Source organism: Meles meles, chromosome 3 (genome assembly GCF_922984935.1).
Source record: "Meles meles chromosome 3, mMelMel3.1 paternal haplotype, whole genome shotgun sequence".
In the NCBI taxonomy this organism is placed as follows: domain Eukaryota; kingdom Metazoa; phylum Chordata; class Mammalia; order Carnivora; family Mustelidae; genus Meles; species Meles meles.
The window spans coordinates 123,885,130-123,910,475 of NC_060068.1; the positions used below are offsets into that span (position 1 = coordinate 123,885,130).

At 54.7% G+C, this 25,346-nt stretch overlaps 2 protein-coding genes across 3 annotated transcripts in view; both read right to left on the reverse strand.

Moving 5' to 3' along the window:
* Positions 1-2,779: 2,779 nt before the first annotated feature.
* On the reverse strand, positions 2,780-6,778 carry FOXI1 (forkhead box I1). 2 transcript variants are annotated; one of them, XM_046000157.1, is made up of 3 exons: positions 6,168-6,778; positions 5,886-6,071; positions 2,780-4,400 (listed from the first exon to the last, which is right to left on the reverse strand). In XM_046000157.1, the coding sequence occupies exons 1-3, from the start codon at positions 6,460-6,462 to the stop codon at positions 3,841-3,843; spliced, it is 1,041 nt and encodes a 346-aa protein (XP_045856113.1). In that variant the 5' UTR covers positions 6,463-6,778; the 3' UTR covers positions 2,780-3,840. The 2 variants fall into 2 exon arrangements, with proteins under 2 accessions (XP_045856113.1, XP_045856112.1); XM_046000156.1 differs by having other exon boundaries at positions 5,886-6,778.
* Positions 6,779-18,195: 11,417 nt separating this feature from the next.
* DOCK2 (dedicator of cytokinesis 2) overlaps positions 18,196-25,346 on the reverse strand; it is a 407,119-nt gene continuing 399,968 nt past the window's right edge. The window contains exons 47-52 of the mRNA XM_046000057.1: positions 25,111-25,248; positions 23,499-23,626; positions 22,410-22,581; positions 21,282-21,402; positions 19,626-19,768; positions 18,196-18,689 (exon numbers count right to left, since the gene is read on the reverse strand). Coding sequence (XP_045856013.1) covers positions 18,627-18,689; positions 19,626-19,768; positions 21,282-21,402; positions 22,410-22,581; positions 23,499-23,626; positions 25,111-25,248 — 765 coding nt within the window. The 3' untranslated portion in view covers positions 18,196-18,626. The remainder of the gene's footprint in view (positions 18,690-19,625; positions 19,769-21,281; positions 21,403-22,409; positions 22,582-23,498; positions 23,627-25,110; positions 25,249-25,346) is intronic.

Consider the following 25,346-nt stretch of genomic DNA (forward strand, 5'->3'; position numbering starts at 1 on the left):
GGCAGGTTATCCTTGCTTTCTTCCATGTTCCTTTAATCATTAGAGAGACTGGGTACCTTTTCATATGGATATTGTCCATTTGCATTGGTTCTTTGATGAAAATAGATTTTCTGCTGGGAAAACCTTTATCTTCACTTGTCAGAGATCTTCCTATAGGAGGGGGGGTTCCCTTTGTGACATGTATGCCGTCCTCATTCCCCCAGTGGGTCTTCTTCACTCTTGGCTGGCGGCTGGGGCTTGCAGGCGCATCTCGTTGGTAGGCAGTCGACTTTGTAAGCTGTTCATCTATAGTCTCTGTGCCCGCTGTCTTGCAAAGCAGGGGCTCTGTCTGAGCTCTGTTCTGGGGACTCGGGTTGCACCGTAGAGCAGGAGGGGAGATGGCATGGCCCTTCAGGGACCCCAGTGTGACTTTCGGTCTTGTCCTTCTCCCTACTGGTCCTTAAAGACCTAGTTCAGGTGTTGTGGACTCCAGAGAGCCTGCCTGACCCCTCCCCTGGTTAGTGCCCCCTCTGTGCCCAGCAGAGCACATGCCCCAGGGAGCTAGGCTAAGGCATTTCCTCGTCCGTCTCTGCCAGCCCAGGAGCCCTTTTTGGGTGGGCCCATGTACTGCTCACTCCTAAATCTCTGAATCCCCACGGTGCTGGCCACATACTAGCTGCTCAAAAGACATTACCTACCCCTAGGGTCACCTTTTAAGTTTGGGAGCTCAGGAGCCTGATATGGGGGAGCAGGGACAAACTGAAGGTGGTCCTTTCATTCTTGGCTCTCGTCTTCCCTCTTCCACGCAGGCTTCCCAGGCTAACACACAGCAAGCCCTCTTATCAGATGCTTCATCGGTCTTGGAGGCCATGTGGTCAATGGAGAGCCAGACTGTAGGGGGGATGGTAATAAACGCCATGTCCAGCCAGAGCACTACGCGCAGGCTTGAATGCTTGCTGGATAAGCCGTCCTCCTTCATCCTCTCTCCAGCTCTCGTTTTTTCTCAGAGGAAGAGAACCAAAAGAGGGGTAGGAAGCCACCAGTGTAAGCTGACCAGATGTCCTCCTCTTGACCTGGGCCTCTTGTGTGTCCTTTCCCTGAGCTCCCGGCTGGCCACCCGAAGCTCCCCACACTCCAGAGCTGGCTGGTCTCTGCGTTGTCACAGCCCTACAGACATTCTGTTCACTGCTGTTCCTGCTAAATGGCTGAAGAGGAGGTTTGGGAGCTGTGGCCTCCATTCTAAGCCACCTCCCCCCAGCCAGGCTGGGGTTTCCGGGCCCCTTCCCAACTGGTGCTTGCTGGGGAAGGGGTGCGGCCTGGGGTGCAGGGGAGCCATGATCGATACAGAGGGCGGATTGCAGGGTCAGCTGAGGCACACTTGGCGGCAGTGGGGTCTAGTGTGACAAAAATTCCTGGTCCGGGCTTGAAGACCTGCAAGTCATCTCTGCCTCTGACCCGTCTCCCTGGTGACACCTGTAAAGTCCCTTCTTGCCTCAGCCTCACGTGTCCTGTCTGTGCGACAAGGGCTTGGCCTGCTGGGAGTTTTCTGTGGCTTTTACCAGCCGACACCGTGTCGCTTCCTTCTACCTCCCTCAGCCACCTCTGCCGCCTCTGCCACCAGGAGTCCGGCTCCCTGCAGAGAGGGACTGGGCAGGAAAGGGTCTGCAGGGTTTCCAAGGAGGCCTGCCCTTCTCTGCACAGCTGTCCTGAGTTTGCTCTCGGGTAGTTCTGGGCTCCCAGCACGCAGCACAGAGGTGAGAGCTTCAGCCACAGCAGAGTCCCTGGGTCTTGGACTCTGGCTGCGTGTCCTGGGTCAAGTTACAGAACCTCCCTGGGACTCAGTTTTCTCCCCTCTAACGTGGAGATAATACAGCGGCTCCAGTTCATTCTGAGGATTACATGCAATAAAGCAGGTGGAGTCCTGACACAGGGTAAACTGCCATGAGTGTTACTATGATTGTCCTTGTTGCTGTTGTGACTGTTGCGGCTCCCATCTGACCTCTGCTGCTCCCATCCAACCTGAACTGCTCCAGGGAGAGGGCACCCCTGCCTAAGTCTGAGTGGGATTCAGGGAGCCTGTGCTGGGGGCCTCCGCATGCACACCCTGGGAGACCAGTCTGCAGCCTCCAGCCACCACGCACAATCCTCTGGTGTGCACCGTGCCCCAGCCCGAGGAATCACAGTGCACACACCGGGGGCTGCTGTGGACATTGAAGAGCTCCCACCCGCCCAGCAGGTGGCCCGGTGCCGGCCCACAGTCCTCAGTGAATCGTTGTTGTTGCCACCGGGCATAGCCATGTCCCAGGTACCTCAGCCAGACGCCCTGGGCATGGACTGACCATGGACTCCAGGCAAGTGGTTGTACCCCCCCCCATCCTCAGTTTTCTCCTCTGTATAATGGGACCGGTGCCACCCCTTCCCTGGGTCGTTAGAGGGATTACATTGTCAGTACGGCTATGAGGCTGGCCTGAGCTACAAGGACCGGGACGTGCCCAGTCCCTGCCCTGGGTGCAATACAGACAGGTTCCTTCACACATCTACCCCATCCCTGCACGTGTCCCTTTTGTCACTGGGGACATTTGCCCTGTCTCTGCGCCAGTGGGGAGGACGATAAAAGCCTTGCTGCCCATTCTCTCTCTGCCTCCTGTCCCAAAAGCCTTTGGCTCCAGGATGCATCTGGCTCCGTGTTTAACTGCCCAGCAGCTAGAAGATGGGAAAACTCAAAAGGAAGGGACACACCCGGTGCTTTTTAAAATTTTTTAATTCAAAAGAAATAAGAAAACGAAAACACTTCCCAGGGTGTGTCGTGATGGTACATCACAGGCGTGTAAAGTACATATAAAAAGAAGAGAGTCTCAGGGGCACAGGCGGGGGCCCCTGTGCAGGGGGCCACAGCCCCCTTCTTTGAGGCCTTGTTTTCTCTGACGTGCACCTCTCCCGGGCCATAAAAAAGGAAGCGCTCACGCAGCCTTGTTTCTCTTGGAAGACCCAACCACTTCCGGCTCACTGGTCCATGACGCGCACGCAGGAAGCTGGGCTTTACACGATCTTGCAGGCGGACAGGACTGGGGGTGGGGGGGGCGGGCAGGCGGACCACTGCTCCTCCCCTCTGCCCGGCTCACGGGCTCTGGGGCGGGGGAAGCAGTGTCCCTTGGCGGGGGGAGAGGAGGGACACCCTGTCCTTCAGGGGCTTGGGCTTCCCTCCTCGAGTGGCAACAAAGGAGTATCTCCAGGTAAGCTGGGAGCCACGGAATAAGGACTTCGACCAGGACGAGATGTGCCCGGGGCTGGGGCTGAATTCTGACGGGCAGCCAGATGGAAGAGGGTGTGCCTGCCATAAGCTGCTTTCGCAGGGCCCTTCCCTAGCTGCTCCACCACTCGCTCCATCCCTGCCTCTGTGGGCCCAGACTTCGCGGCCCCCAGAGACCTGGGCTCCAGCCACTTACTAGTGTGTGAGATCCTGGGAAAGGTACTTAACTTCCCGGAGCCTCGGTTTCCTCATCTGCTCAACGAAGAGGTTCACCGGACCCTCAAAGGTGCCTGTAAATATGAGTGTGATTACGCCTTTAAAGAGCCTAAGATGCCACCGGGCCCATAGACTCCACAGATGGTCGCCGTGATTACTGTTGCCAGGCTCCGGTATTTCCACTCCAGAGTTGGCGGGTGTGTGTGTGTGTGTGCGTGCGTATGTACATGAGATAAACAGAAGGTCCACCCGGTGTTCTAGAAAAAGGCCGAATTCCTGAGCTTTCTGTGTCTGTCTGGGCAGGTCAGAGGTCATGGACCGCAGTGACGCTGGCATGGAAGGTCTCGACTGCTTTTCTTCTCCGTGTGTCCAGCGGGTTTGGGGGCTGCTCTGTTCTAGACCTCAGTGCCCTCCCTGGGATAGAGGACGCTGTTCGTGTTGATGCTGTTGTAGAAATGGGGGCTGAACTGGTTGAGTACAGAGCCTCCGTAGCCGAGAGCGTTGGCGGGCATGGGGTTGGCCCACTCGCCCCCGCCCCCGTGGCCGCTGAGGTTGGTGAGTGGGGTGTACGAGCTGAAGTTCAGCAAGTTCTGCCCCATCTTGTCTGTGGGCTCAGGGCTCAGTCCTGGTGTTGCCACAGGGCGGCTCCCCGGGCTCGACCCGCTCACGTAGGCGGTCATGGTGGAGAGGAAGCTGTTGAGGCAGGGGGTGCCCGGCGGGGGAGAGGAGGACGGCTTCTCTGGGGAGCCGGTGGTCCCCGGGGAAGCACTGTCCAGGATGTCCTGGGGCTCCACCGTCTTGGGGCTGCCTGCCAGGAGGCTGTTCTCCGTCTTCTCGGAGGCCAGGGATCCCGTGCTGGAGGAAACATCTGATTTTCTCTTCCTCTTCCTGCGGAAATTTCCATTATCAAACATCTTCTCACAGTTGGGGTCCAGGGTCCAGTAATTCCCTTTGCCTGGTACGAAAGGGGGAGGAGTAAGCAGAGCGGTGGACAAAATGCTTTGCTCCTGTTTTTTTGTTTTTTTTTTTTTTTTATTGCTGTCAACTAAAGGCCAAGCAAACCGTGCGGAAGACAGAAGAGAAGGCAGGGGTAGAGAGACAGAGGTCTCGCATGCACTGGCCGCACAACATGGGCCAGCATCTCTCTTCCACCCCCACCTCACAGCTGGGCACTTTGGGGGCACAGAGGCATCAGCCAGGAGAGCACTCGCTGTGCGGCCTTCTGGAAGAAGTTCGGGTACTGGGGAATGGAGAGGAAGGGCCTTCCTCTCTGGCTGACATGAAAGAAAACTTGGGAAACACTTTAGAGCTCCCTTAACGTTTTGGTCAGGGAGTCTGAGGATGGACTTGAGGCCTGGCTTTGCTCCTAATGGGCTGAGGGACTCTGGGCAAGCCTCAGTTTCCTAGTCTGAAAAGTGGGCCTGTTATACCTCTCCCTTCTTCCTCAGGCTGATGCTGGATGTGTGGGTGGGCCTTGTCACCATGAGGTGCCTTCTGGAGGGAGGGCCTGAGCTGGGCCTGTGGGCGAGGCCAGTCATGGAACTGGACACTCGCCCTCCCTGGGGGGCCCCTATCCCTGTGCCTGCTAGCCTCCTAGTGGCTGGAGGTAGGGCTCTGAGCCATGCCCTGGCTTCCCGAGGGGGTACAAGAACGGACTTTAATTCTGGGAAATGCATATCTGAGTATTTAATATAATACTTCTGAATGCCCCTGCATTGTAGAAATTCATCATTAAAAAGGAAGAGTTGGTAGTCTTTGGTGTTAGAGAGACCTCCGTTCAGATTCCAGATTCGGGCGCCAGGGCTTTCCCTCCACTCTGTGTGACCTTGGGCAGGCTGCTTCCCCGCTGAGTGTCACTCCCCTCATCTGGACAATGGGTTCCGTGAGAGCCGCCTGCAGGGGTGGGTTAAAGGAGAGTATGCAACTGAGCAGGCAGCACAATGTGGCTCTTCGTGCATGTTTGACCAAGTCAGATCTCTCCCCAGGGGTCTGAGTGCACTTGGGCTTTGCTGAGTCCAAATCCTCCTGGGGACTTCCTATGAGCTGGGTGCCCGGGACTCAGAGTGATCACAATTACTGTGGACTCTTGGGCGCTTTCAGGCATCCAAACCCTTGCATGCATTCTCTCATGACCCCCATCACAGGCCTGTGAAAGGAGCCACGGTTACCCTTCCTGTTTTTCAGATGGGGAAACTGAGGCTCAGAGATCTAAAATGCTTGGAGTGGCTGACAGCTCAGTGGTCCAGCCAGGATCAAAACCCTGCCTGCAGGGCTCTCCCAGGCTCCTTCACTGCTGAAAACCCTCAGCCCCTTGTCTCAGGGGACACAGCCAGGTAAGAACTTTCTAGAATGGGGTGCTGGGGAGAAATGACAGGAGCCTTCCTTGGGGGCATCAGAGGCTGGCTCCCCCGGCCCCACACTCCCCCGGCAGCCCCCTTACCCGGGTCGTCCTCATCGCGGGGCACCTTCTTGAAGCAGTCATTGAGAGACAGGTTGTGGCGGATGGAGTTCTGCCAGCCGGCCTTGCTCTTGTTGTAGAAGGGGAAGTTGTCGGCCACGTACTGGTAGATCTGGCTGAGGGTGAGGCGCTTGTCGGGCGCCCCGTGGATGGCCATGGCAATGAGAGCTGAGTAGGAATAGGGGGGCCGCACCAGCTTCATCAGCTCCTCCTGCGAGGGGATGGGCAGCCAGCCCAGGTCACCGCCCCCCAGCCCAGACATACCGGGCAGCAGCTGCCTCTGCACCCCGTAGGCCTGGGGCAGGAAGGGGCTGGCGTTGGTGCCTGGCAGGTAGGGCGGTGGAGTCATGGCCGGCCCGTTGAGCCAGAGGTAGGGGTTGGGGGTGGCCCCGTACTCGCCACCCCCCTCAAAGGAGGGGGGGCGCTGAGGGCTGGGCACACCCTGTGGGTAGAAGAAGTTCTCATGGTAAAGGCTCATCTCGGGGGGCTCCTGGCCGATGCTGGGGAACTGGGGGCTGCAGCGAGCTGGGGAGGGTGCCGGGAGGTCGAAGGAGCTCATGCTGGGGTTGGACTCGGCCGGAGCCACCTGTCTGGCACCTGCACCAGGGAGTTGTCCCTGACGGGTGCTCAGCTGGCCCAGCCTCCGACTTATACCCCTGCGGGCTTGGCCTGCGGGCCCCACCCAGGGGCGGCCACCTGCTGCGAGCCGGCCCCTCCTCCTACAGCCCTGCCAGAGGCTGGGAGAGGGCCTTGGACCAGGGCCACTGCGCGTGCTCAGACTGGTGCTGTGGCTGATGTCCCCAGAGCCTAGGGCACCCCTCTTCCCTCTCTCTCTTCCCAGTTCCTGTTTCCCCCCTTTCTCTCCTGCTATTCTCCTCACTTGGTTCCCCTTGTTCTCCCTTCATTGTCTCTCTTCCACTTCTCTCCTCACCTTCCTCTCCCGTTCTCTGTCACCCTTCCCTCACTCTGGCCGGCCCCTCTGCATCTCAGTCTCTTTCCTGCCTTCCCGCTATCACATTTTCTTTCCCTGTTCTTCTTCCCCTCTTCCCGGTTTCTTTTTTAAGCACTGCTCTGGCCACCTCTCTGTCCCTCCCTCCCTCCCTTCTCTCTCTCTTCCTCTGAGTTTGTTTCTGTCTCGTCCTGCTTCTCTGTTCCTTCATGATCACCTCCTGACTGTCTCTGCTTCTCTCCCACGCCCTTTCTCTCCTGTCTCTCATTTCCTCTGTATCTCTTTCTCTCACCCCTGTCCCTTCTGCTGGCCCATCCTGGCCCCCCATTCTCAGCCCCCCTCACCCAGACCGGATGTGGACTTTATCAGAAGCCACATCTTTGGGTCTTCTGAAGAGAAGACACACTTTCTGGAGGTTCCAGGAAAGAAATCAGCCCTGGAGAGTCAGAGGAGCAGAGAAAAACCTTGCCTATGGCCAGATTTCCAGATGTTTGGTTATAGGTACCCTCTGCATACAGACACATAGACACACACACAGACACACACACACACACACACACACACACACACCTGAAGGCACGCTGGCTGACGAGGGCCATGGACAAGGCCTGGGGATTCTCCCAGAGGAGCAGCAGGGAGATTAGCAATAGAAGGAAGAGAGTGTGAATGGGCTTCAGGGAAAAGTGAGAAGGTACTTACCTATGCGAGGTTCTTTCTGGCTGCAGGGGTCACGCAGGCCCCCAGGCCCCTCTCTGATCAAAGTCCTTTCATGTTTCAGCTCACAGGGGCCCCACAGAGCTGAGGCCAGAGGAGAGCCCTGGGCTCCTCACCTTGCCATTCCCCTCACACCATCTCTGCCTCAGGCTCTAGAAGCAGGAGCGCCAGCTGCCCCTCTGCTCTGAGCTTACGGCCAGTCTCCCCCCCCCCCCCCCCCCCCCCCCGGGCTCCATTCTCCAGAAGCTTGGAGATGACTTACTCTTCCCCCCTGCAGGCCCTGGGCCTGGGGTCAAGGACGGTGGGCAGCTGTCCCCGAGCAGGCTTTAGTAGTGGCCTGACTACGTCTCTCCCTCAGATCAGACTGGAAGAAAGCTGCAGCTGGCTTTTGGGGCCACCAACCTCCCTCCTACCCTCCTGCCTCTACTTCACTCTCCTCACTCAACTGCCCCTCACTTCCTCCAGACCCCACGGATCCTTGAGGTGGAAGTAGGAGGTCACCCACTGTGCCAACTGGAGGGGCTGCCTTCCAGGGAGCGCCCCCAACCCTTGCCAGGCTGTCTGCTCTCCTCTACAGCCGCTTCAGGAGACAGGCCACGGGAAACCCAGGCTCCATGGGGTGCATCTCCTTTGCAGTATATGGGGGCCCAGAGGATGAGTTTAGAAAACTGGGTGGGAGGGACCCTCCCAGGTCCTGAGAAACCACCTGTCCCCACCAGGGAACAGTGAGTGAAATGATCCCAAAGGGCCTGACTGCCCAGGGGAGGCACGGGATAAGCACACTATGTACTTTCTTTCAGAAGAGTAAAGCCAAAGAGGCCCCATCTTTGTTTAAAGTGTCTCTGCCAGGCCTGGCTCACTGAAGGCTGGGCCATGACTTTTCAAGAGGCAGGCCCCTTAGAGACCACCCATGTAGACGCAAGGCCTGGCCATGAACCTGGCGGCTTCACTTCTGATCATTCGTCCTGCAGAATTAAACAGAGCTATGAACTCTCTTCAGGGGTATTCGCCACAGCGTTGTGTAGAACTATAACAAACTGTAACTAACCTGAATGTCCAATAGGAGGGGATCAGTCAAATAAATTGGGTATCATCCCAGTGAAGAAACACTTGGAAGCTGTGGAAAAATAGATTGTAGAATATTTAGTAATATGCAAAAATGTTCTGTTCTAATAGCAGTATTTAATGAAATGGACTGTAAAGTGCCATTTTGTGGTAAAAAAAATATATATTAATATGTGTATTTATAAATAATAAACACCAAACTGGGAATTATTATTGGATGGAAATCAGAAGTGATTTTCATTGCTGTTTTTCAATTTCTGATTTAGATAGTAAACTCAAGCATACGGGGGGCTTGCTTTGGGATTCCGATGTAGAGGCCAGCAAGGGGCTATCTCGCGGACTCACAGCAGACATAGGCTCTGAGAGTAGGGGGACTTGGGTCTGAACCCCAGCTGAGAAGCTAACTGCAAATCTTAACAAGTGACTTAGTTAACCTCAGTCTGATTTCTCAAGGGAAAATGGGAACGATCTGATCCCACTTGACCCACATGGTTGCTGTGAGCAGCCTGTGAGGTGATCAGCGTAACCATCGTTAAGTTACTGGTGCCTAGAGAAGCACTCAGTGACTGTGAGTCGTTATATACTATAGTCAACATGCACTTGAGGTGTACAGTTCCTCCTTCAGTTTGCATCCTTGTAGGTTAATTCCTCCCTTTTAGCAGCCTGTGGGCAGGGGCTGGGGGGCAGGTGAGGTCATAATGGAGGAAGAAAGGGAGGGATGCTTGGGGCGGACCCCAGCTCTGCAGCCAGCCCCTGCCTTCTGCAGTTGATGATGAGTTCCCCTCCCTCCGGTCCCCTTTCCTGAAGTCATGCAGCCGACTTCTGGGGCCTCCACCTCCCTCCTACTCTCGTTTCTCCACCTCCTTCTCTCCATTCAACTGCCTTGTACTTCCTCCAGACCCCATGGGTCCCTGAGGTGGAAGAAGGAGGGCACTTACTGTACCAGCTGGAGGAGGCTGGAGGGAATCCCCCCTAACCACGGTCTGCTCTATGGCTACGGCAGGAGACAGGCACTCCAATCAGGTGACAAATTCACTCACACCCAAGCTGGTCAGGAGCGTTTCTCCCAAACTCCTCATCTATCCTTTGTCCATTGCCAGGGTCTCCTTCCTTAGAGGCGGTTTTTTAAAGGAAGCTCACCTGAGTCTCTCTGTCGCGCCTGGGCCCTGGCGTGTCTTAGAAGGCCCTGCCCCCGTGCTACCTATAGCCCCGAGTCTGGTGGCTACAGCTCGCAGCCTCTTGTGCCCTCCCACACTGGGTCAGTGTCGGGCCTGCCACTCCTCTGCAGTAGGGTGCGTGCCCAGCGGTCAGCTGTATGCATTGCCGGGTCCAGAAGCTCAAGGCAGCTCAAAGCCTGCAGAAGAAAGGGTGAATGTACAGGTCCCCGTAGACCCTGGCTGGCCAGGGCCCCCACCTCTGGCCTTGACTTTCAGGGGGTGGAGGAGTGTGGGAGGAAACAGGCTGTCCTTTGGGCTTCCTTTCTTGCACACCAGAGCTACATCTTAGAATATTTGGGGGCCTGCCACGGGACCAGCTTCTCTGTCCCAGGTGTGGGCTTTTAGGAAGTCTGGTCCTGGAGTCAGCCAGGCTGACCATCTTGGGGGCTCTCTACTCTGCTCTTTGGCTTCTGGTGGCACTTGAAGCCGGAGAAACAAAGTTAAACACTGTCCTCTGGTGGCCATCTATTTAAAAGCAGGGAGCGGAGGGCAAGGATTCATTGACCTTTAAGAGCCTGAGGCCAAGGATTTCTGAGTCCCTTTAAGGGGCAAGGTCCCAAACTAAACAGCAGCTTCAAGGAGGAATTGTGCCCCTTGGGGGATGGGGGCACTTTCATTCCACTGCAATGGAAATACTGGGAACTGGATTATCAATGGTGCAATGGTGCAAGAAGTCAGCCAAGCAGCAGTTGGACGAGTTGGAATGAGAGTCCAACAGCTCTGGTCATGTTTTCTGAGTGCCTTGCCATTGCCTCATCTCCCAGCCTCTGGAAAACGAGTAACAGGCTTACCTCCCTCAGAAGGCTGTTGCCAGGACTGCCTGAGACAGTACAGGAAAGACCTCTGATACAGTGCTTGGGGGTAATCATTCCTTCATTTGTTCAGCAAATACTGATTGTCTCCACAGCAGCATTTCTGGGGCATGCAGGACCCTGTCGCAGCCGCACAGCACTGAGGCTCCCACTCCTGATTTGCCATCTGGTGCAGTGCCTGCAGTTGGATTTCCTTAATAATTTTTGAATTGGCTCTCAGGCTTTTCTCCCCCTCTTTTCTTTCTTCCTTTCTACTTAATGAATTCGCTTATTTATTTATTACAGATTTATTTATTTATTTGACAGAGAAAGAAAGTGAGCACAAGCAGGGGGAGCAAGAGAGGGAGAAGCAGACTCCCTGCTGAGCAGGGAGCCCGATGCAGAGCTGGATCCCAGGACCCCGGGATCACGACTTGAGCCGAAGGCAGACGCTTAACCGATGGAGCCATCCAGATGCCCTAATGGATTTAGTTTAAAGATAAATTCCGTATGACTTCTGGAAATGAATCACTAGTAATTAGTATCACTTGCCATAAATACAGTGAGAAAAAGTAGCCTCTGTCTAGAGCTGACACTGTGCTGGGCACAGCCCGAATTCGTTCCTGTGTTCTCATTCAGTCCCTACTATAATCATCCCCATTTTACAGATGAGCGACCTGAGGCAACACAGGCCTGAGCCAGCTCACTCTTTGTGAGAAGGTGACGTGAGCAAGCATTAGGGAAGGGAGAAACTGCTGCTTGGCGAAGGCAAAAGGATCAGAAGAGAATTGGAACGGGAGAGATTTTTCTCATCGTGGGTGTGGTAGGCAGACTAATGACCTCCCCATCGTAAGATGCCAGTGCAGATCCACAGAATCTGAGAACTTGTCCTCTTCCAAAGTAAGGGGGACTTTGCGGAAGTGATCAAGTTGAAGAGCATGGGGAGTGATAAGCCTGCACTACCCGGGTGGGCCCAGTGTAGTCCCAGCTGCCCTTGCAAGAGGGAGCCAGAGGGAGATGGGATAGCCGAAGAGGAGGGATGACCAGGAAGCAGGGAGGGAGCAAGGTGGCCAGGAGCCAAGGGAGGCCACATGCCTTGCTGCTTATAGAGGTTGGAAGAGGCAAGAAAATACACCGTCCTCTGACATCTCTGTGTGTGTGGGGGGGGGGGGGGCGGGAACCAGCGCTACGGTCCCCCTGATTTTCATAAGACTGATTTTGGATTTCTGATCTCAGGAACAGGAAGAAAGTAAATGTGTTTTGTTTTAAGCCAGTAGGTTTGTGATAATTTGTTACACCAGCAACAGGAAGCCAAGAGAGTCGGATCCCATGCTAGGTGAAGCCGTGACCCTGTCCACTGACGGTCCCCCTCCAGTGCCCCCAGTGGCCTTCATCCTGCACCGAAGGAAGCACAGTCGGCTCAACAAGGAGCTCCTCTGCTCCCTCACCCAATCCTCTCCTCCCACCCCCAATCTCTGGGTCAAGAACACAGATTGGGGGCACTGGCTTTATGGGTTTGGTCACTTGTTCATTTCATTCTGGGACTACTGTGGACTGAGGAGGCCCCTGTGGGTCTCAGTTTCCTCACATGCAAATGGAAGACAAAGCTGTCGTTTTCAAGGCCCTGCCCAGCTGGTCCCATCTATGGAGCTTATTAAGAGGCATTCTCCTGGGTCTGGGGTCCCAGAGATTCTGACCTCGGACGTGCCGATGAGGCCTGGGCATCCCTGCTCCGATGATGCACACCCCACTTAGAGAGCGAGAGATCTGGGGAGCCGGCCCCTGTCCCCGGAGTCAGCCCTAGAAACGCTGCCGCTCATCGGCCTGTTCCTTGGAGCCTGAAGCATCAAGTTCCTGCTCTACCACTTTCCAGCTGTGTGATCCTGGACAAATGCCTGTGCCTCTCTGGGCCTGTTTCCTCACAGTAAACCGGGACTAATGATAATCTATACTTCAGAGGGCGGTTGTGAAGTTTCAAAAATTATTAAGCGCAGATCTACTAAGTGCAGATTGCCTGGTAGGCAGCTGGTCCTCGGCACCTTGCCTCTCAAATGGCTGGCATGGCCCTCCAGACCCCGCACACACTTGGCCTCACCAGCTGCTCCCGCCACATCCTTGCCCCTTGCTGTGCCCTTTCTCGGGTTGTGGCCACATGAGCCTCTCTTGATCGCTCAGCTCCGTGCTTGCTCACGTGGTCTGGATGCCCTTCCTCTCCACCTGGTGAGCCCTGACTTACCCTCCAAAGCCAGCTCAGTGCCACCTCCCCAGGGAAGCCTTCCTTCTGGTGTCCAGGCCCCAGATTCCTCCCTCTGGTTCCCCCCATAACTGGAACTGGGTCAGCCTTCTCTAGGATGACCAGTGTATTGCCTGACTTCACTATGGGACCTGCAGTCCCTTGAGGGCACGGGTGCAGGGTTTTGTTTTTTGGTTTTTTTTTTTGTATTATTTTTTTTTTTCCAGGGCTTTGGATGATGTTCAGCATGAATTAGGCTCTACGCACATTTGTGAGGGAGTGGTACAGGCTATGGGATGTCTCTTTGCGTTGGTTTGTTCTGTGGAAATTGGGGCCATGGCAGTGACTATCCCAGGTGTCTCTGTGAGTCAGAAATGAGTTGAGACCTCTAAAGTTCCTGGCCCAGCGACCACCCGGTCTCATCTCTGTGTACCAGGGTATCGGTCACTGCTTACCCAGGATCCGGCTGGGTGGGTTTTCAAGTGACCTGCCCCCCAAGGCCATTTCTAAGATTAAGGAAGACCGTACCAATTCATTCATAAATGTGAATTTATGAATTTTCACTTAACATTGAAAACCAGGCAGTCACTTCTCCAGGAACCTAATACTTTGTAAAAGTTCATGGCTCAAACATTTTGTAATTCACATTAGATTTCTTAGAACATTCTACGCTAAATATTTATTTTTAATTTTCAACTATTTTTACAATCTGTGAATTTCAGGTTTCTGCCACAGAGACGGATTTTTCATATAATCTACTTCCCATCCCCTCAATTTCATCAAAAGTCATAAATAACTGAATCTAATTCCCTTAAGAATTTTCTCACTGGAGTCACTGAGAGGTGAGTCCAAGAAAAACAATATGGCTAATTGTGTTTATTATAATAAGAGTTTGGGCTATTGAAACTTATTATTATAGGGATTATTTATTATATTGTCTGGAGCTGGTTTTAATAGTTTCCTAAGATGATTCCTTAAAGGTTGAGCTGGTAGTGGCCTGCAGAGAACGGAGTGGACACGGCAGAACTTTCTGGGTTTATTCCATGCTATTATTAGAGAAGGGACTTGCTACTTTTCACCCATGTGAATGCTAGCAATATTTAGAGCTCCAGCGGTCAGGACGTGCTGGGACATCCCCTGAACGTACACGACAAGCTGCTGTGTCTCACATTTCCTCCACTAAAGAGGAAGCATCGAAGTTGAGGAGTCCTTTTGGATTTTTGGACATAAAAAGCGCGGGAACACTGCTTCAAACTACTCATCCGGTGACTTCGGAGCCTGCCAGTTTGAGCGGAGCCTAGAGCATAAGTACTCTGCAGCAGGTCCAGGCTGTGGTTCAGGCAGTTCTGTGTCCAGGACCGTATGACCCGGCCGGTCCGATGCTGCTGGAACCATCTCTGGTGGCTGGGGATGCCGAACGGAGTCCCTGACGAGGCCCTTTATGACCACCACAGCGCCTGCTTCCGGGACCTAAAGCACAGCGAAGTTCTCCTTGCCGCTCTGTTCAAGAAATAGCTCCTAGAGGGCTACCGGGGCCTGTGGGGGGGGGGGGGGTGAGCACCTCCCTGGAGGAGACTGAGAGCCCGAGATGTCCACCGTGGCTGTCATCCGTGTCTCGAGGCGTAAGGTGGGTCAACATGGCAGAAATCTGTCATGGGATCAGAATCCCAGGGTACCTACCTTACTTCACTGATGTCCCTTCAACCCAGACTTGTGGACCTGTGGAGGGGGTTCCATATGGGCAACTCACAGAGGAGGACGGGACTAATGCCTTTTTTTTTTACTGCCGGAGGTGGGGGGGTGCCCTCTCTGTCGATGCTAGCTGGGAATGGACTGGTGCTGTGCCATGGCCCCAACCAGGGATGAGGGGACTCACCCAGGGGCAGAGCAGCAAGCAGGACACCGGGGTGACCTAGCTAATGGAGGGCGGTGTGAGCCGAGGTAGATGTTCACATTCCTGGGCAGGGGAGGATGGCTGGGCTGGTTGGTCAGAGGACCGAAAAGAATAATGCTGGAAGGTTGATTCCTGGGGTCTGGGGAGTAGGTGCACACACGGTCCAGCAGGCGTAGATTCAAAGCCGGCAGATCCACGTTTGAACGCCCGCCAGGAAGACCGCTGATCAGGCAGGTGACGATCGGGCGCGTTGGATGGCCAGCACTGTCTGTCAGCCTGGTTCCTCGGCCACCACTTGCTTGCCCGGTGGACCACAAAACCAGCAGGGATGGAGACTGTCCCTGGGTCCAACAACATGGGATCCCTCGTGTCCAGGACGGTATAGTCGTTGCTATTGTTCAGTGTCCAGACGGCCAGCGGCTGACTGACTCTGAGTCTGTGACGTGGCTCCATTCCTGGGGCGGCACGGTGACTCCCCACCGGCCGCCGCTTCCTACCCCCCTCCTCCTTTCTTGCCGCCCTAGGATTGTGTAACCCCCAAACACAGGTGATCAGTCATTGCCCGAGGATCTGTTTCCTTGGGAACTGAAGCTCTGACAGGAAGGCAGAGGCCCCCAGTGTTCAGAAGGAACCGCAAACAGATGTGTTACTGGCTAGGATGTCCGGGGGCAGAGCCCAGCCTGGTTTTAGATGCTGGGAAGGCCATTTGCTTTTCTCCGTTTCTCTGCTACTTCCTGACAGAAGCCTGAAAGTTGGGAAGAAAGAAAGAAGGCTTCCACTCCCCATTTGGAGATAATGCCCAAAATGCCCCTCCCTGAGGGAGAGTAACCGCAGTGCCCCACGTCACACTCGAGTGTGGGTGGTAGGATCAGCTTTGTCTCTAAGGCAGAGGAAGGGACTGTGGAAAGCCAGGGGTCTCTGGGTGTCTCAACAGAGGATGAGGGAATGCCATGGAGGGGAGATTACCTACAAGGAAACCAGCGAGCCAGGCAGGGCTGATTCCAGATGGGGTCCTGCTGATCATAGCTGTGTGGCCTGTAGGAGTCATTTACCTTTAAAATGGGAGGGCTGGATGAAGTGATCTCTGTAGGTCCCTAAGAACCCTCCGCCAGGAAAGGAAAAGACACAGCAAGTGGCTCCTTTGTCCCAGCCCATGCACCCTACCCTTCCTCCCCGGGAGCTCTGAAGGTGATGGCACGGGCTAGTTTTTGACAGACTCAGCTTATAATAGGGGAATGCCCGGGGGCACAAGGAGACCTGTGCTGGACATGGAGCCCCCACCCTCTTCTCCTGGGAGCCATCACTGGCATTGAGGGGGAGACCTTCAAAATGGGCATGGAGCATACGGAGTCTGATGTTGAGCTGAGGTTAGAGCTAGAAAGTGAACGTGTGTAATAAGGTGATAAGGTTAGAAGGGGACACAGCTGGCTGTGCCCCTTACTGGCTGGAGGTCAGGGGCACGCTGCCAACTCCCCAGCTCTGGGTTTTCACATCAGTGGGGTTGGGATCCTCCTGACAGCCTCAGGGAACTGGTATGAGGATGTGAGTGGAGGACGCAGAGGGTAAGTGTCTGGTAAATGGAAGTTTTATTATTGTCGTCTGTTATGGTTATTACCGCTGACATCGATGTTACTGGCACGGAGCCACAACATCTGGAATTGTCCCGACAGAGCATCAAGTGGGCCATCAGCCTGATGACAGTCTTAACTGAAAGGAGATGTGACCCTCACACTCTGTTTAAATAAGAATCCACCAAGCTCACAGTTGGCTCCACTTCTATGGGAAAAGGAGGCGTGCTCAAGACCCCTTCGGACTTCATAAAAACTCACAGAGTCTGACAATTTTCAGGAAATGGAACTCATGGGGCCACACACTGTTGAGCAAGGAGAACAGAGTTATGAAATTCTTAGAGGTTAAAGCTGACTTTCCCAGGACGCAAAAACAGTGCCTGAATCTGGGTGTTTTGTAAAAAGTCTCGGTAAGAAATTACCTCGGCAATTTCAAGACAAGGGATCAGGTCTGTTCTGCAGCCGTGGGAGAAGGGGAGACTATTTTTCTGTCTTTGTTGAGATTTTGTCCACTAGTTGTAGGAAGGGCAAACATTTCAAAGTTAAACATTGGGATCTCATAGTTTGGACTGAGAAACAGCAGGCCTGGGAAGCTTGAGCCTATCACTTGGAGAGGAAAAGGGCAGGACAGGATCAACAGATACAAGAAGGGACACTGGGCTCGTGTCTACAAGGGAAGCATGTTGATGCCCAAGGGTGTGTGGCTTCTCGGCTTCTGAGAGAGAAGAGAAGTGAGTTCTCTTCCGAACCTTCTGGAGCTGTCTCCTCACCTTAAAGAACCCAAGACTGACAAAATGCCAACCGTCACCATCACAGGACTTTTTGGACTGTTGAGGAACCTGGAAGCTGGCCCAGAAGCAACAGGTCTGGGGCTCGAAAAGGGGAACTGGAGGCCTCCAGGAAAAGACTGGGGTGGACGAGGCTACAGGGACTCAGGCACCAAGGTATCCAAGAGATAATACAGGGGCATGGTTAAAAGCCAAGCTTCCCGTTTGGCTGCCCAGGTTTGAATCCCAGCCTTTCCCCTCACCAAGTGAATGATCTCAGGTTACTTCATGCCTCCGTATCTTCATCTGGGTAATAATCGTACCCACCACTTCAATCTTGAGATGGGAAGCTAATTCTCGTAATGTCTGTAGCACTGCACTGGGGGTCGGTCAAGCTCAATCAGTCTGAGCTCTTACCGTCTTTCTCATCTTTCACTACCCCTAGGGACCCCGTCTCTAAGAAGCGAGTGTCCACCCCACATCTCTACATGACTCTAGCTCGGAGTTCCATGTTGCCATGCCATGTTGCCTACCTGGTACTGACTCTTTCCTGGCTGGAGTCCACCTTTCAGATGGAGTTGTTAGCCCCTGCCAAGGCCTCTCCCTGCACAGTTCCCTCGGGCTATGGAGGTGAGCCCTGGGATTCCTCCAAGAAGAGCTACCACTTCTGACCTGGTGACAAAATCCAAAGGCCGGACCGCTTGTCCACTGTATTCCTAACTCTTGAGCCTTTGGTTGTATGGCTTTTCCATCCCTTTCCAGAAGAGGAGAAAGGTAGTATGAGGATCACCTGAGGAAGATTTTAGCAGGTTTTTCTGGCGTCCTTACATGCCAGCATTCGGCCCTTAAGGAACTGGAAACATGGAGAAGGCTCCTGGGAGTGGGGGGCCACGGACAAGGAGGGCAAATCTGGCACTGCGACAGGCTGGAGCCAGGCCCCTCAACATCACGACAGGCCCTGCGTGGCCTGCCTTCCAGCCCTCTCCAGGCTGCAGGGGTGCTGCCGATGGAATTATGCAACAAGGCTGACGGGAGCCGTGCACCCATTTTTATTGTCAATAAGAAAACAGTAACACTGTGGAGAAGATCAACTGGGAAAAAGACTGGTTGGTTGTATTTAAAAATGTGAAGTACAAACTATTAACCAAAAATAAAATAAAAGAATATTTAAGAGGCTGTTCTATTAGGTGCTAGGACTTAAAAAAATGAAACAAAAATACAGCTCCTGATACCTAAGAAACCGGGTTATAAAAAGATGCGCCTAGGATGTTGGGGAGAGCATGGTGGGAGAGAATGTTCTTGCTGGCTCCTCGTGCACACAGCCCCGAATCCGGGCAGGGGCATCCTCACCGGCTGCTTGGATCCCAGGGGCGGGGGGCGGGGTGGCAGATCAGCCCTTGTTCCTCTTAGGGAGAGCAACTGGAAGGAGGTGCCCCACTTTGAGGTCTCAGTATCCCACCATGTCTCTTTTCCTCTGGAAAGTTCTCTCGCTGGCTCCCCTTGTGCAGCCCTGGTCAGCAGCAGCTCACAGGTCCGAGGACAGGAAGTCAGGGATCTGCTTGCCTTCTTCAGCGGATTTGCTGGCCAGCTTTGTGGGAGAAGAAAATAAACACACACACACACACACACACACACACACCCAGGATGGGATTCTCATGAGCACTGAAGCGGGGCTTCCCCATCCCAGTCACAAGGCTCCCTGCCCAAAGCCCCGTGAGTACAGGATAGCATGACCCTGACTTTGGACAGAGAGGGGGTACCCCACTGCGGTTTGAGCACAGCCTCTGTGGCCCCGTGCACTGTGGAAACCTGGGCCAGTCACTCCCTAACTCTGTGAGCCCTATCAGCTCCTCCTGGGGTCATGGCAGGTCATGTTGGACAAGGTCTGGAAGGTGCTCAGAATGGTGCCTGACTCTCTGCATGCTCATGGTAAACCTGGGATTATTACAGTAGCCGGGTTCTGGTTTGTATGATCTCGAGGATCAGAAGTGTCCATGGGACTTTTTTCTATCTTGAGTAAAGACCGACAAGTAACAATAGGAGACGGGCCATGAAAAGTCAGGGCTTGGAAACTAACTTTTAATTAGTAGGATTCTGTAATATAAGTTGAATAGGAAAGCTCTTCCAAAAAAGAAAATTAAAAAGCACTTTCAGCTTCCAAAGATAGCCAGCTGCTGTGGCTCTGACAGGCACACCAAAGGGCAACTTGGGCAAAGGACGGTGACTGGTCCTGAAGTCCCAGGGGCCCTGTGTCTCTCCCTGGCACGTTCTTGCAGCCCAGCTGGGGTCAGTCCTGCTCAGAGACCAGGGCTGAAGAGGAGGACTGCAGTGAGGGGCATCTCTGGCTAGCATCCCAACCCCTGCGGGCCTGACCCTGTCTCCCAGGGAGTGTGCAAATGTGCGTGCCTGTGCATGCACACTCATGCTTGCCTTCCCCCCACCCCCATTTTCTCCTCTCTCTGCGTTGCTTTCTTCCCATCCCCCTCCCATGCACACTTGTCTTTCCACCCATCTGGGTCCTCACCATCGTCTTGAAGAACTGATTTACTTTCTTCCTTTTGAGTGTCTTCTTGTCGCCGTCTGAGAGAGGGAAGAAGGTCTGGCTGAGGCGGGGAGACGAGCTGGCGTCCTCTATCCCAGGCACGCCTGCCACTGAGAGTGTGAGGGCTGCAAGGACAGTGGAGAGAGGGAGTTAGGGGGTGGGCGGAGGAGAGGCGGTGCCCAAGGGACAGGAGGGTGACGTCGGGGAGGCAGGCAGGAGACTGGCTGGGGCACAGAGACAGAAGCCAGGGAGGGCACATCACAGAGCCGGGCAGGGGGCCGGAAGGCCTGGCTGCTGCCTTGAAGGGGACTGTTGAAGCTGTCCTCCCAGGCACGGCTGGCCAACCCCCGGGCAGGGGCCTGCTGCCTGGCCCAATCAAAGTCTTGTCGGGGCTTCTGAGCTAGAAACATAGGGACCTGGGGGAAGGCCGCCTGGCTGCTGGGGCCCTGATATCCTTAGGGAAGCTGGCCTTTTGCCCCAAGGTGGGGAGACGATGTGAGCTCACTCTTCCTTCACCTTTGTACACCAGGAGAACTTTCTCATCTTCCCCAAGGCAGGGGCTGGTGGAGAGAACTGTTAGCCACAGCTCCCAGCTCAGAGATGTGTGGACCTGACAAATTAGCTACCTCTTGACACTGTTTTGACCTTGATAACACAGAGACAACAGTGCAGACCTCAAGGGTATTGTGGCGGTGTGAGAGGATGACAGGGACATGACTGTGTGTCTGGCCAGATGCCACAGCTCGGGGGCTATCGTGCCTGGTACAATGAGGCAGGGGTCAAGGGCACGGTTCCAGGGACAGAGGGCCTGGCCTACTCTCAGCCTTTGCCCCTTCCTAGCTGGTGACATGCAGGAGACTGACATTCCCAGTGCCTCAGTTTTCTCATCCACACAGTGGGGCTAACGACATCATCTACTTTGTGTTGAGGTGTAAATCAAAGATGAAAATTCAGCACGAGGCCTGGTGGCGGTCAGCACTCAAGAGAAGGCAGGGGTCTTTGCTGAGATCTGCCTGCTGAGCTCCAAGAGGAGCTGCTGGTCTGTCCTTCTCCCCACCCCCCCCATCCTCGGCCTGGAGATAGCAGCTCACCAGACACAGCGATCCTGGGTGTGCCTGTCCCCATTAGGGCTGCAGCACCCCCCTCTGTGATGTGGGAATGGCCATCTGTGTGCTGCTGCCCTCCTCACTGGACAGTGAAGGAGTGGTGGCGGAAATAGGTAGCATCTATGAATCAAACACTCTACAACTAGAGGATGTGGTGGCAATTTCTGCAATTCCAGAAGAGGGTTCCAGGTCAAAATAGGAAATAGAGGGCTTCTGGCCAGTGGGGAGGCCAGGCTAACGGAGAATGCAGGGCTGCTTGGTGTGACAAGTGGATTCCTAGTGACTCCTAAGGACCAGAGGGACCACCGGCCTCCATCCCAGGCCCATATGAGGCTTGGTCATATTCCCCTACAGAATGGGGGGCAGGGTGGTGAGACCTCAGAGGACATGGGGCCTCTGAGCAAAGCCTCTTGCCCCCAGGATGCTCAGCCCCTTTGCTATATGGCTACAGTCCCCACTCATTCTCCACCCCCCAGGATGGTGGCCCCATTATCCCTGTACCTTCCAGTGCTGCTGGTGGCAGGGTGCATACCTGGGATGGTGGGCATGGACTGACTGGCAAAACTCATCTGAGAGAGGATGGATACCCTGGGGGGGATGGCCGCATGCTCCGAGAGGTTGGTGTCACTCATGAACTCGTGCTTCCTGGAAAGCTGAAGAAATACACCATACACACATATATATACACACACATGCAGACACACACACACCACAGAGGCTTAGCATTAGGCAGTTCCTGGCCTGGCAAAGTCAGTGATAATGGCTTGGCAAGGCTTCTGTGTACCTAGTTTTAAGTTGACTTATTCTGTTTTCTATCATTCCATGACAGCCTGCCATGTACAATTGCACAGGTTGCATACTATGTTACTCTAGGGGTTGGGAGACATTCATTTTAGACAATCATGTGAATGATACCCCCTAGAGTTGTAAAACATGGAGGATTTATTTCCACTTTTGTGCCCTGGCAAGAGTAGCCTCCGAGGTCTACTGGGAAGTGTGTGCAGGATTTTTTCTTTACTGGAAGGCATCTTAGCAGGACCCTTGCCCTTTCATCTGACACCCCTCCCTTGCCAGTACAGTTAATCCCTCTCCCCTTCCTAGCCTCTAAGAATGCCTTCAACAAACTTCTCTTTCAAAGGAAAATAAAATTTGAGCCCAATGACTCCAAGTTTCACTATTAAATAGTTATTAGTTATAGGACAAAGTCTCTCAAGGTCAGGGCAGTGAGAGTCCATCTCTGCATCTGTAGCTGGGTTCCTGATTCACTGGAGGAGCCCAGCAGGGTCTGAGATGTCAGAGGTTGGAATGGTCCTTGGGTGAGGGACACGGGGCGGAGTTGTAGAAACAGCAGTTCAGCACTGGGTGCGCTGCCTCCCTCTGTCTGGGTGCCCCAAGCAGCTTCTCCCATTTGCTGCATGGTGGGAAAGGCATGCACAGGCTGGAGTCTAACAGCCGGGATTCAAATCCCGGCTCCACCACCCATCAGACTGGGTGGACACCTGCAGCGCTTTGCCTCCCTGTTGCTCAGACACTCCCTCTGCATCACCTGCCTCTCTGCAAGCGCCAGGCTTTAATGGGACCTTGTCTGGGGACCCTGGATAGCATGTGAGCAGCAGAGATGCACTAAAGCTGTTAGAGGCAGCCTGCTGGGGCTGCTCACCCGCTTCAGGTCCGACTCGGCTGCAGCCTTCTCATCCGCAAACACCACGCTGCTCCTCTTGGCCCTCTTCTTGGACCGCCGCAGCTTGACTTCAGGCAGAGTGCTCCCAGCGGAGATCATTTCCACCGGCTCTGCTTTTGGAGTCTTCGGAGTTGCTAATTCCAGGTCAAAGCTGAAGGGCACAAGGGGTGGCAGTAGGAACTGCAGTTAGAGCTTCAAGGGGACAGCCTCGCAGGGACCCAGGCTGGCTGAGTTGTCCCTACAGGGGTCAGTGGCAGATCCGCTAACCTGGCAGAGTTTGGGTAGCCGCTCGCTTAATTTGCAAACATTCAAACTACCGAGTAAAATGAAATTGGGGGAGGGGAGCCTAAGCAAGAAAGACTTGTGGTGAAGAGAGACATGGCTAGGCTGCGGCTCTGGATTCAAGTCCAGCGCCGTCCCTTTTACTGAAGGCCTGGGGCAAATCACTGAGCCTCCCTGAGCCATTCTCTCCTTCCAGTAAGTGCAGTAAGTGCAGGACCTTGCGGGCAGCCTGGAGGTGAGGCCAGAGAGTCCTCAGCTCACGTGACCACGTCCTTGGAGGAGTGGAGTTGGGCCAGGTGGAGCAGAAGACCGCAGGGCGGCAGTAGGAGAGAGGCTTTTCGTGGGGTGAGGAAGCAGTTTCATCCCCTGCAGAGGGAAGGGGGGGTGCAGGAGGGACAGCTCTGCAGGGGGGTATTGGGGGCGGCACCCCCGCAGAGATGAGGAGAGGCGAGACTGAACAGGCTGGGGAAGAGCTCTGGCCCAGAGATGGCCAGGCTGGGAGGACACCAGCTATGGCCAAGTCCTGCCAGAGCCTCAGGAAAAGCTGCCTTGGGCTTGGGCCTCCAGTGACCCCCTCTCAGTGGCACTAAGGACAGCAGCATCACAGTGTGCCTGTGGGCGTTTTAGTGAGGCACCAGCTAGGGAAAGTCTCGTAAGCAGGAGGGTGGGGAAGTGGTAGACAGGTGGCCTCTGGGGCAGAAGGAGAAGCAGCAAGGCTTTGCTGGGAGCCCAGGGGCGGGGGCGGGGGGGTCAGCAGTGCTGGGGGCTCCTGGGGCAGGCACTGACCTCTCAGAGGTGGTCCTGCTGGGGGTGCTGCAGTCAGAGTTCATGGAAGCCATAGAGATGATGGACATCTGCCTATAGGAGCGCAGCATGGACCGTGGGCGGCCCACACGCCTGTCCTCAAAGTCGGGCTGCAGGCGAGGAGAGCAGGGTGGTGAGCAGCCCACTCTGGGCTGGAGGGGGCACTCCTGTGGCCGCAGCCTTCCCCCACCTCCTCCAGCTGAGCAGGGCGGAGCTGCCGGGCAGGGCAGGGCACTGCACAAAACTCCTGGCGGGCTGAAGCCAGGGGGTGGTTGTTTTAGGAAAGAACTGGGCTGGCCTTTATTCCTTGTTTCTGGGAGCTGATCTCTTAATCCTTGTGATGTCCCCTTCATTCTTCTCGGGGGTCCCATGATACTCATGAGAAGACTTGGGCTGGAGGCCAGGCCGAGGGACCAACTGTTCGTTTCCCGGGTCAGGCTCTGTCTTAGCTGGTAGACGTCCCACCTCTAGGGAGGACAAGGGGCTGGGCGGATTTCAGTCACGTGGCCCAGGGGTCACTCTTCATGACATTGTAATAAAACCCCAGTAAGAACACCTAGCTAAGGCTAGGGTGAGTGTCCTGGTGGCAGCATGGACGGTCCGGCAGGGAGGTCGTGCCCTCGGCACATGTCCACAGTGTGTTCGGGACCCTCCCGGCCTCACCCTCTGCATCACTTCGTTCAGCTGGTCCTAATTTGTATTCTTTGCCATAAAACTGGGATCATAAGCATAGTGCTTTCTTGAGTTTTGTGGAATTCTGTGAACCTGAAGGGGTCAAGGGAACCCCCAAGTTTGAAATCAGTTGGTCAGACGTGCAGGGGGCTTGGGAACCCCAGTGTCTGAAGGGAATGCAGTCTTATGGAGGGCTCTACCCTTAACCTGTCAGATCTGACCCAATTCTGAGTAGTTAACAACAGAATTGCGGGACTCGTTTCATGGAAAAACTCGGGCTGGAAGACAAGAGGCCTGGGTTTACCTCTACACTCTTTTTAGGAACTCAGGACCCCCTCTGGGCCTCAGTTTTCTAATCTATAGAGTCAGGGGCTTGAGCCACATAGCCTCTATGGGACCACACAGCCTTGATGTTTTAGGATTCTGCTTCCTGGGGAGGAGGATAAAGATGTCCCTGTGAGTACCAGGCCACTGGCCTCTTTATGTCCCAGAGCTTATTAGTGACCCAAAGCCCTAGCTTTGGAGGCAAACAGAGCCAGGTGAAAATTCTGCCTTGTACTTGCTTGCTGTGTAGCCTTTGGCAAGTTACTTAGCGCTTCCGAACCTCCCAAAGAGATGCAAGGAGTTGAAAACCATTCCTACTTCCCAGGCATGTGGTGAGGACTTAATGAGCTGTAGACGCCAAGTGCTGAGATCAGGCTGGCTCATACCAGGTGCTTCGGCAGTCCCTAAGTGTGGAGGGCCCTCTTTGTACCTGGGCTTTGTCTGGGGGTGACCATGAGGGACCATGTTTATAGGAAGGGTCAGGTCCTCCTCCTCCAGGGGAAGTTCCTTTGCAGGGTCCCTGCCAGCTCCGATCCCCCACCCCCCACCACTGCACTCCACCAGTCTCACCCCTCCCAGCCAGGGGGACCATGCCTACCATTTCTCTGACACCATACTCCTTCTCCACCTTCACTTTCAGGTTCTTGAAACATTCTTCCATCCGGTCGTGGAAAGGCCGCAGATTCTCTGACACCCTTTTCTCGTGGATTTTAATCCCAGCTCCCAGGAAAGGGATCTGGAGAGAAAGCGCAGACGATGAGCCACATGCTGGCCTCCTGGCTGTGGCCTGGGACCTGGCCCGCGAAGATGCCTGAAGTCACATTGGGCTGCTCA

Excerpts from the sequence above, each read along its gene's own strand:
- FOXI1 (XM_046000156.1), bottom strand. The coding sequence starts at position 6,462 with ATGAGCTCCTTCGACCTCCCGGCACCCTCCCCAGCTCGCTGCAGCCCC. Across the intron at positions 4,401-5,885 it reads CCGCGATGAGGACGACCCGG|GCAAAGGGAATTACTGGACC; the intron begins GTAAGGGGGCTG and ends CTTTCGTACCAG.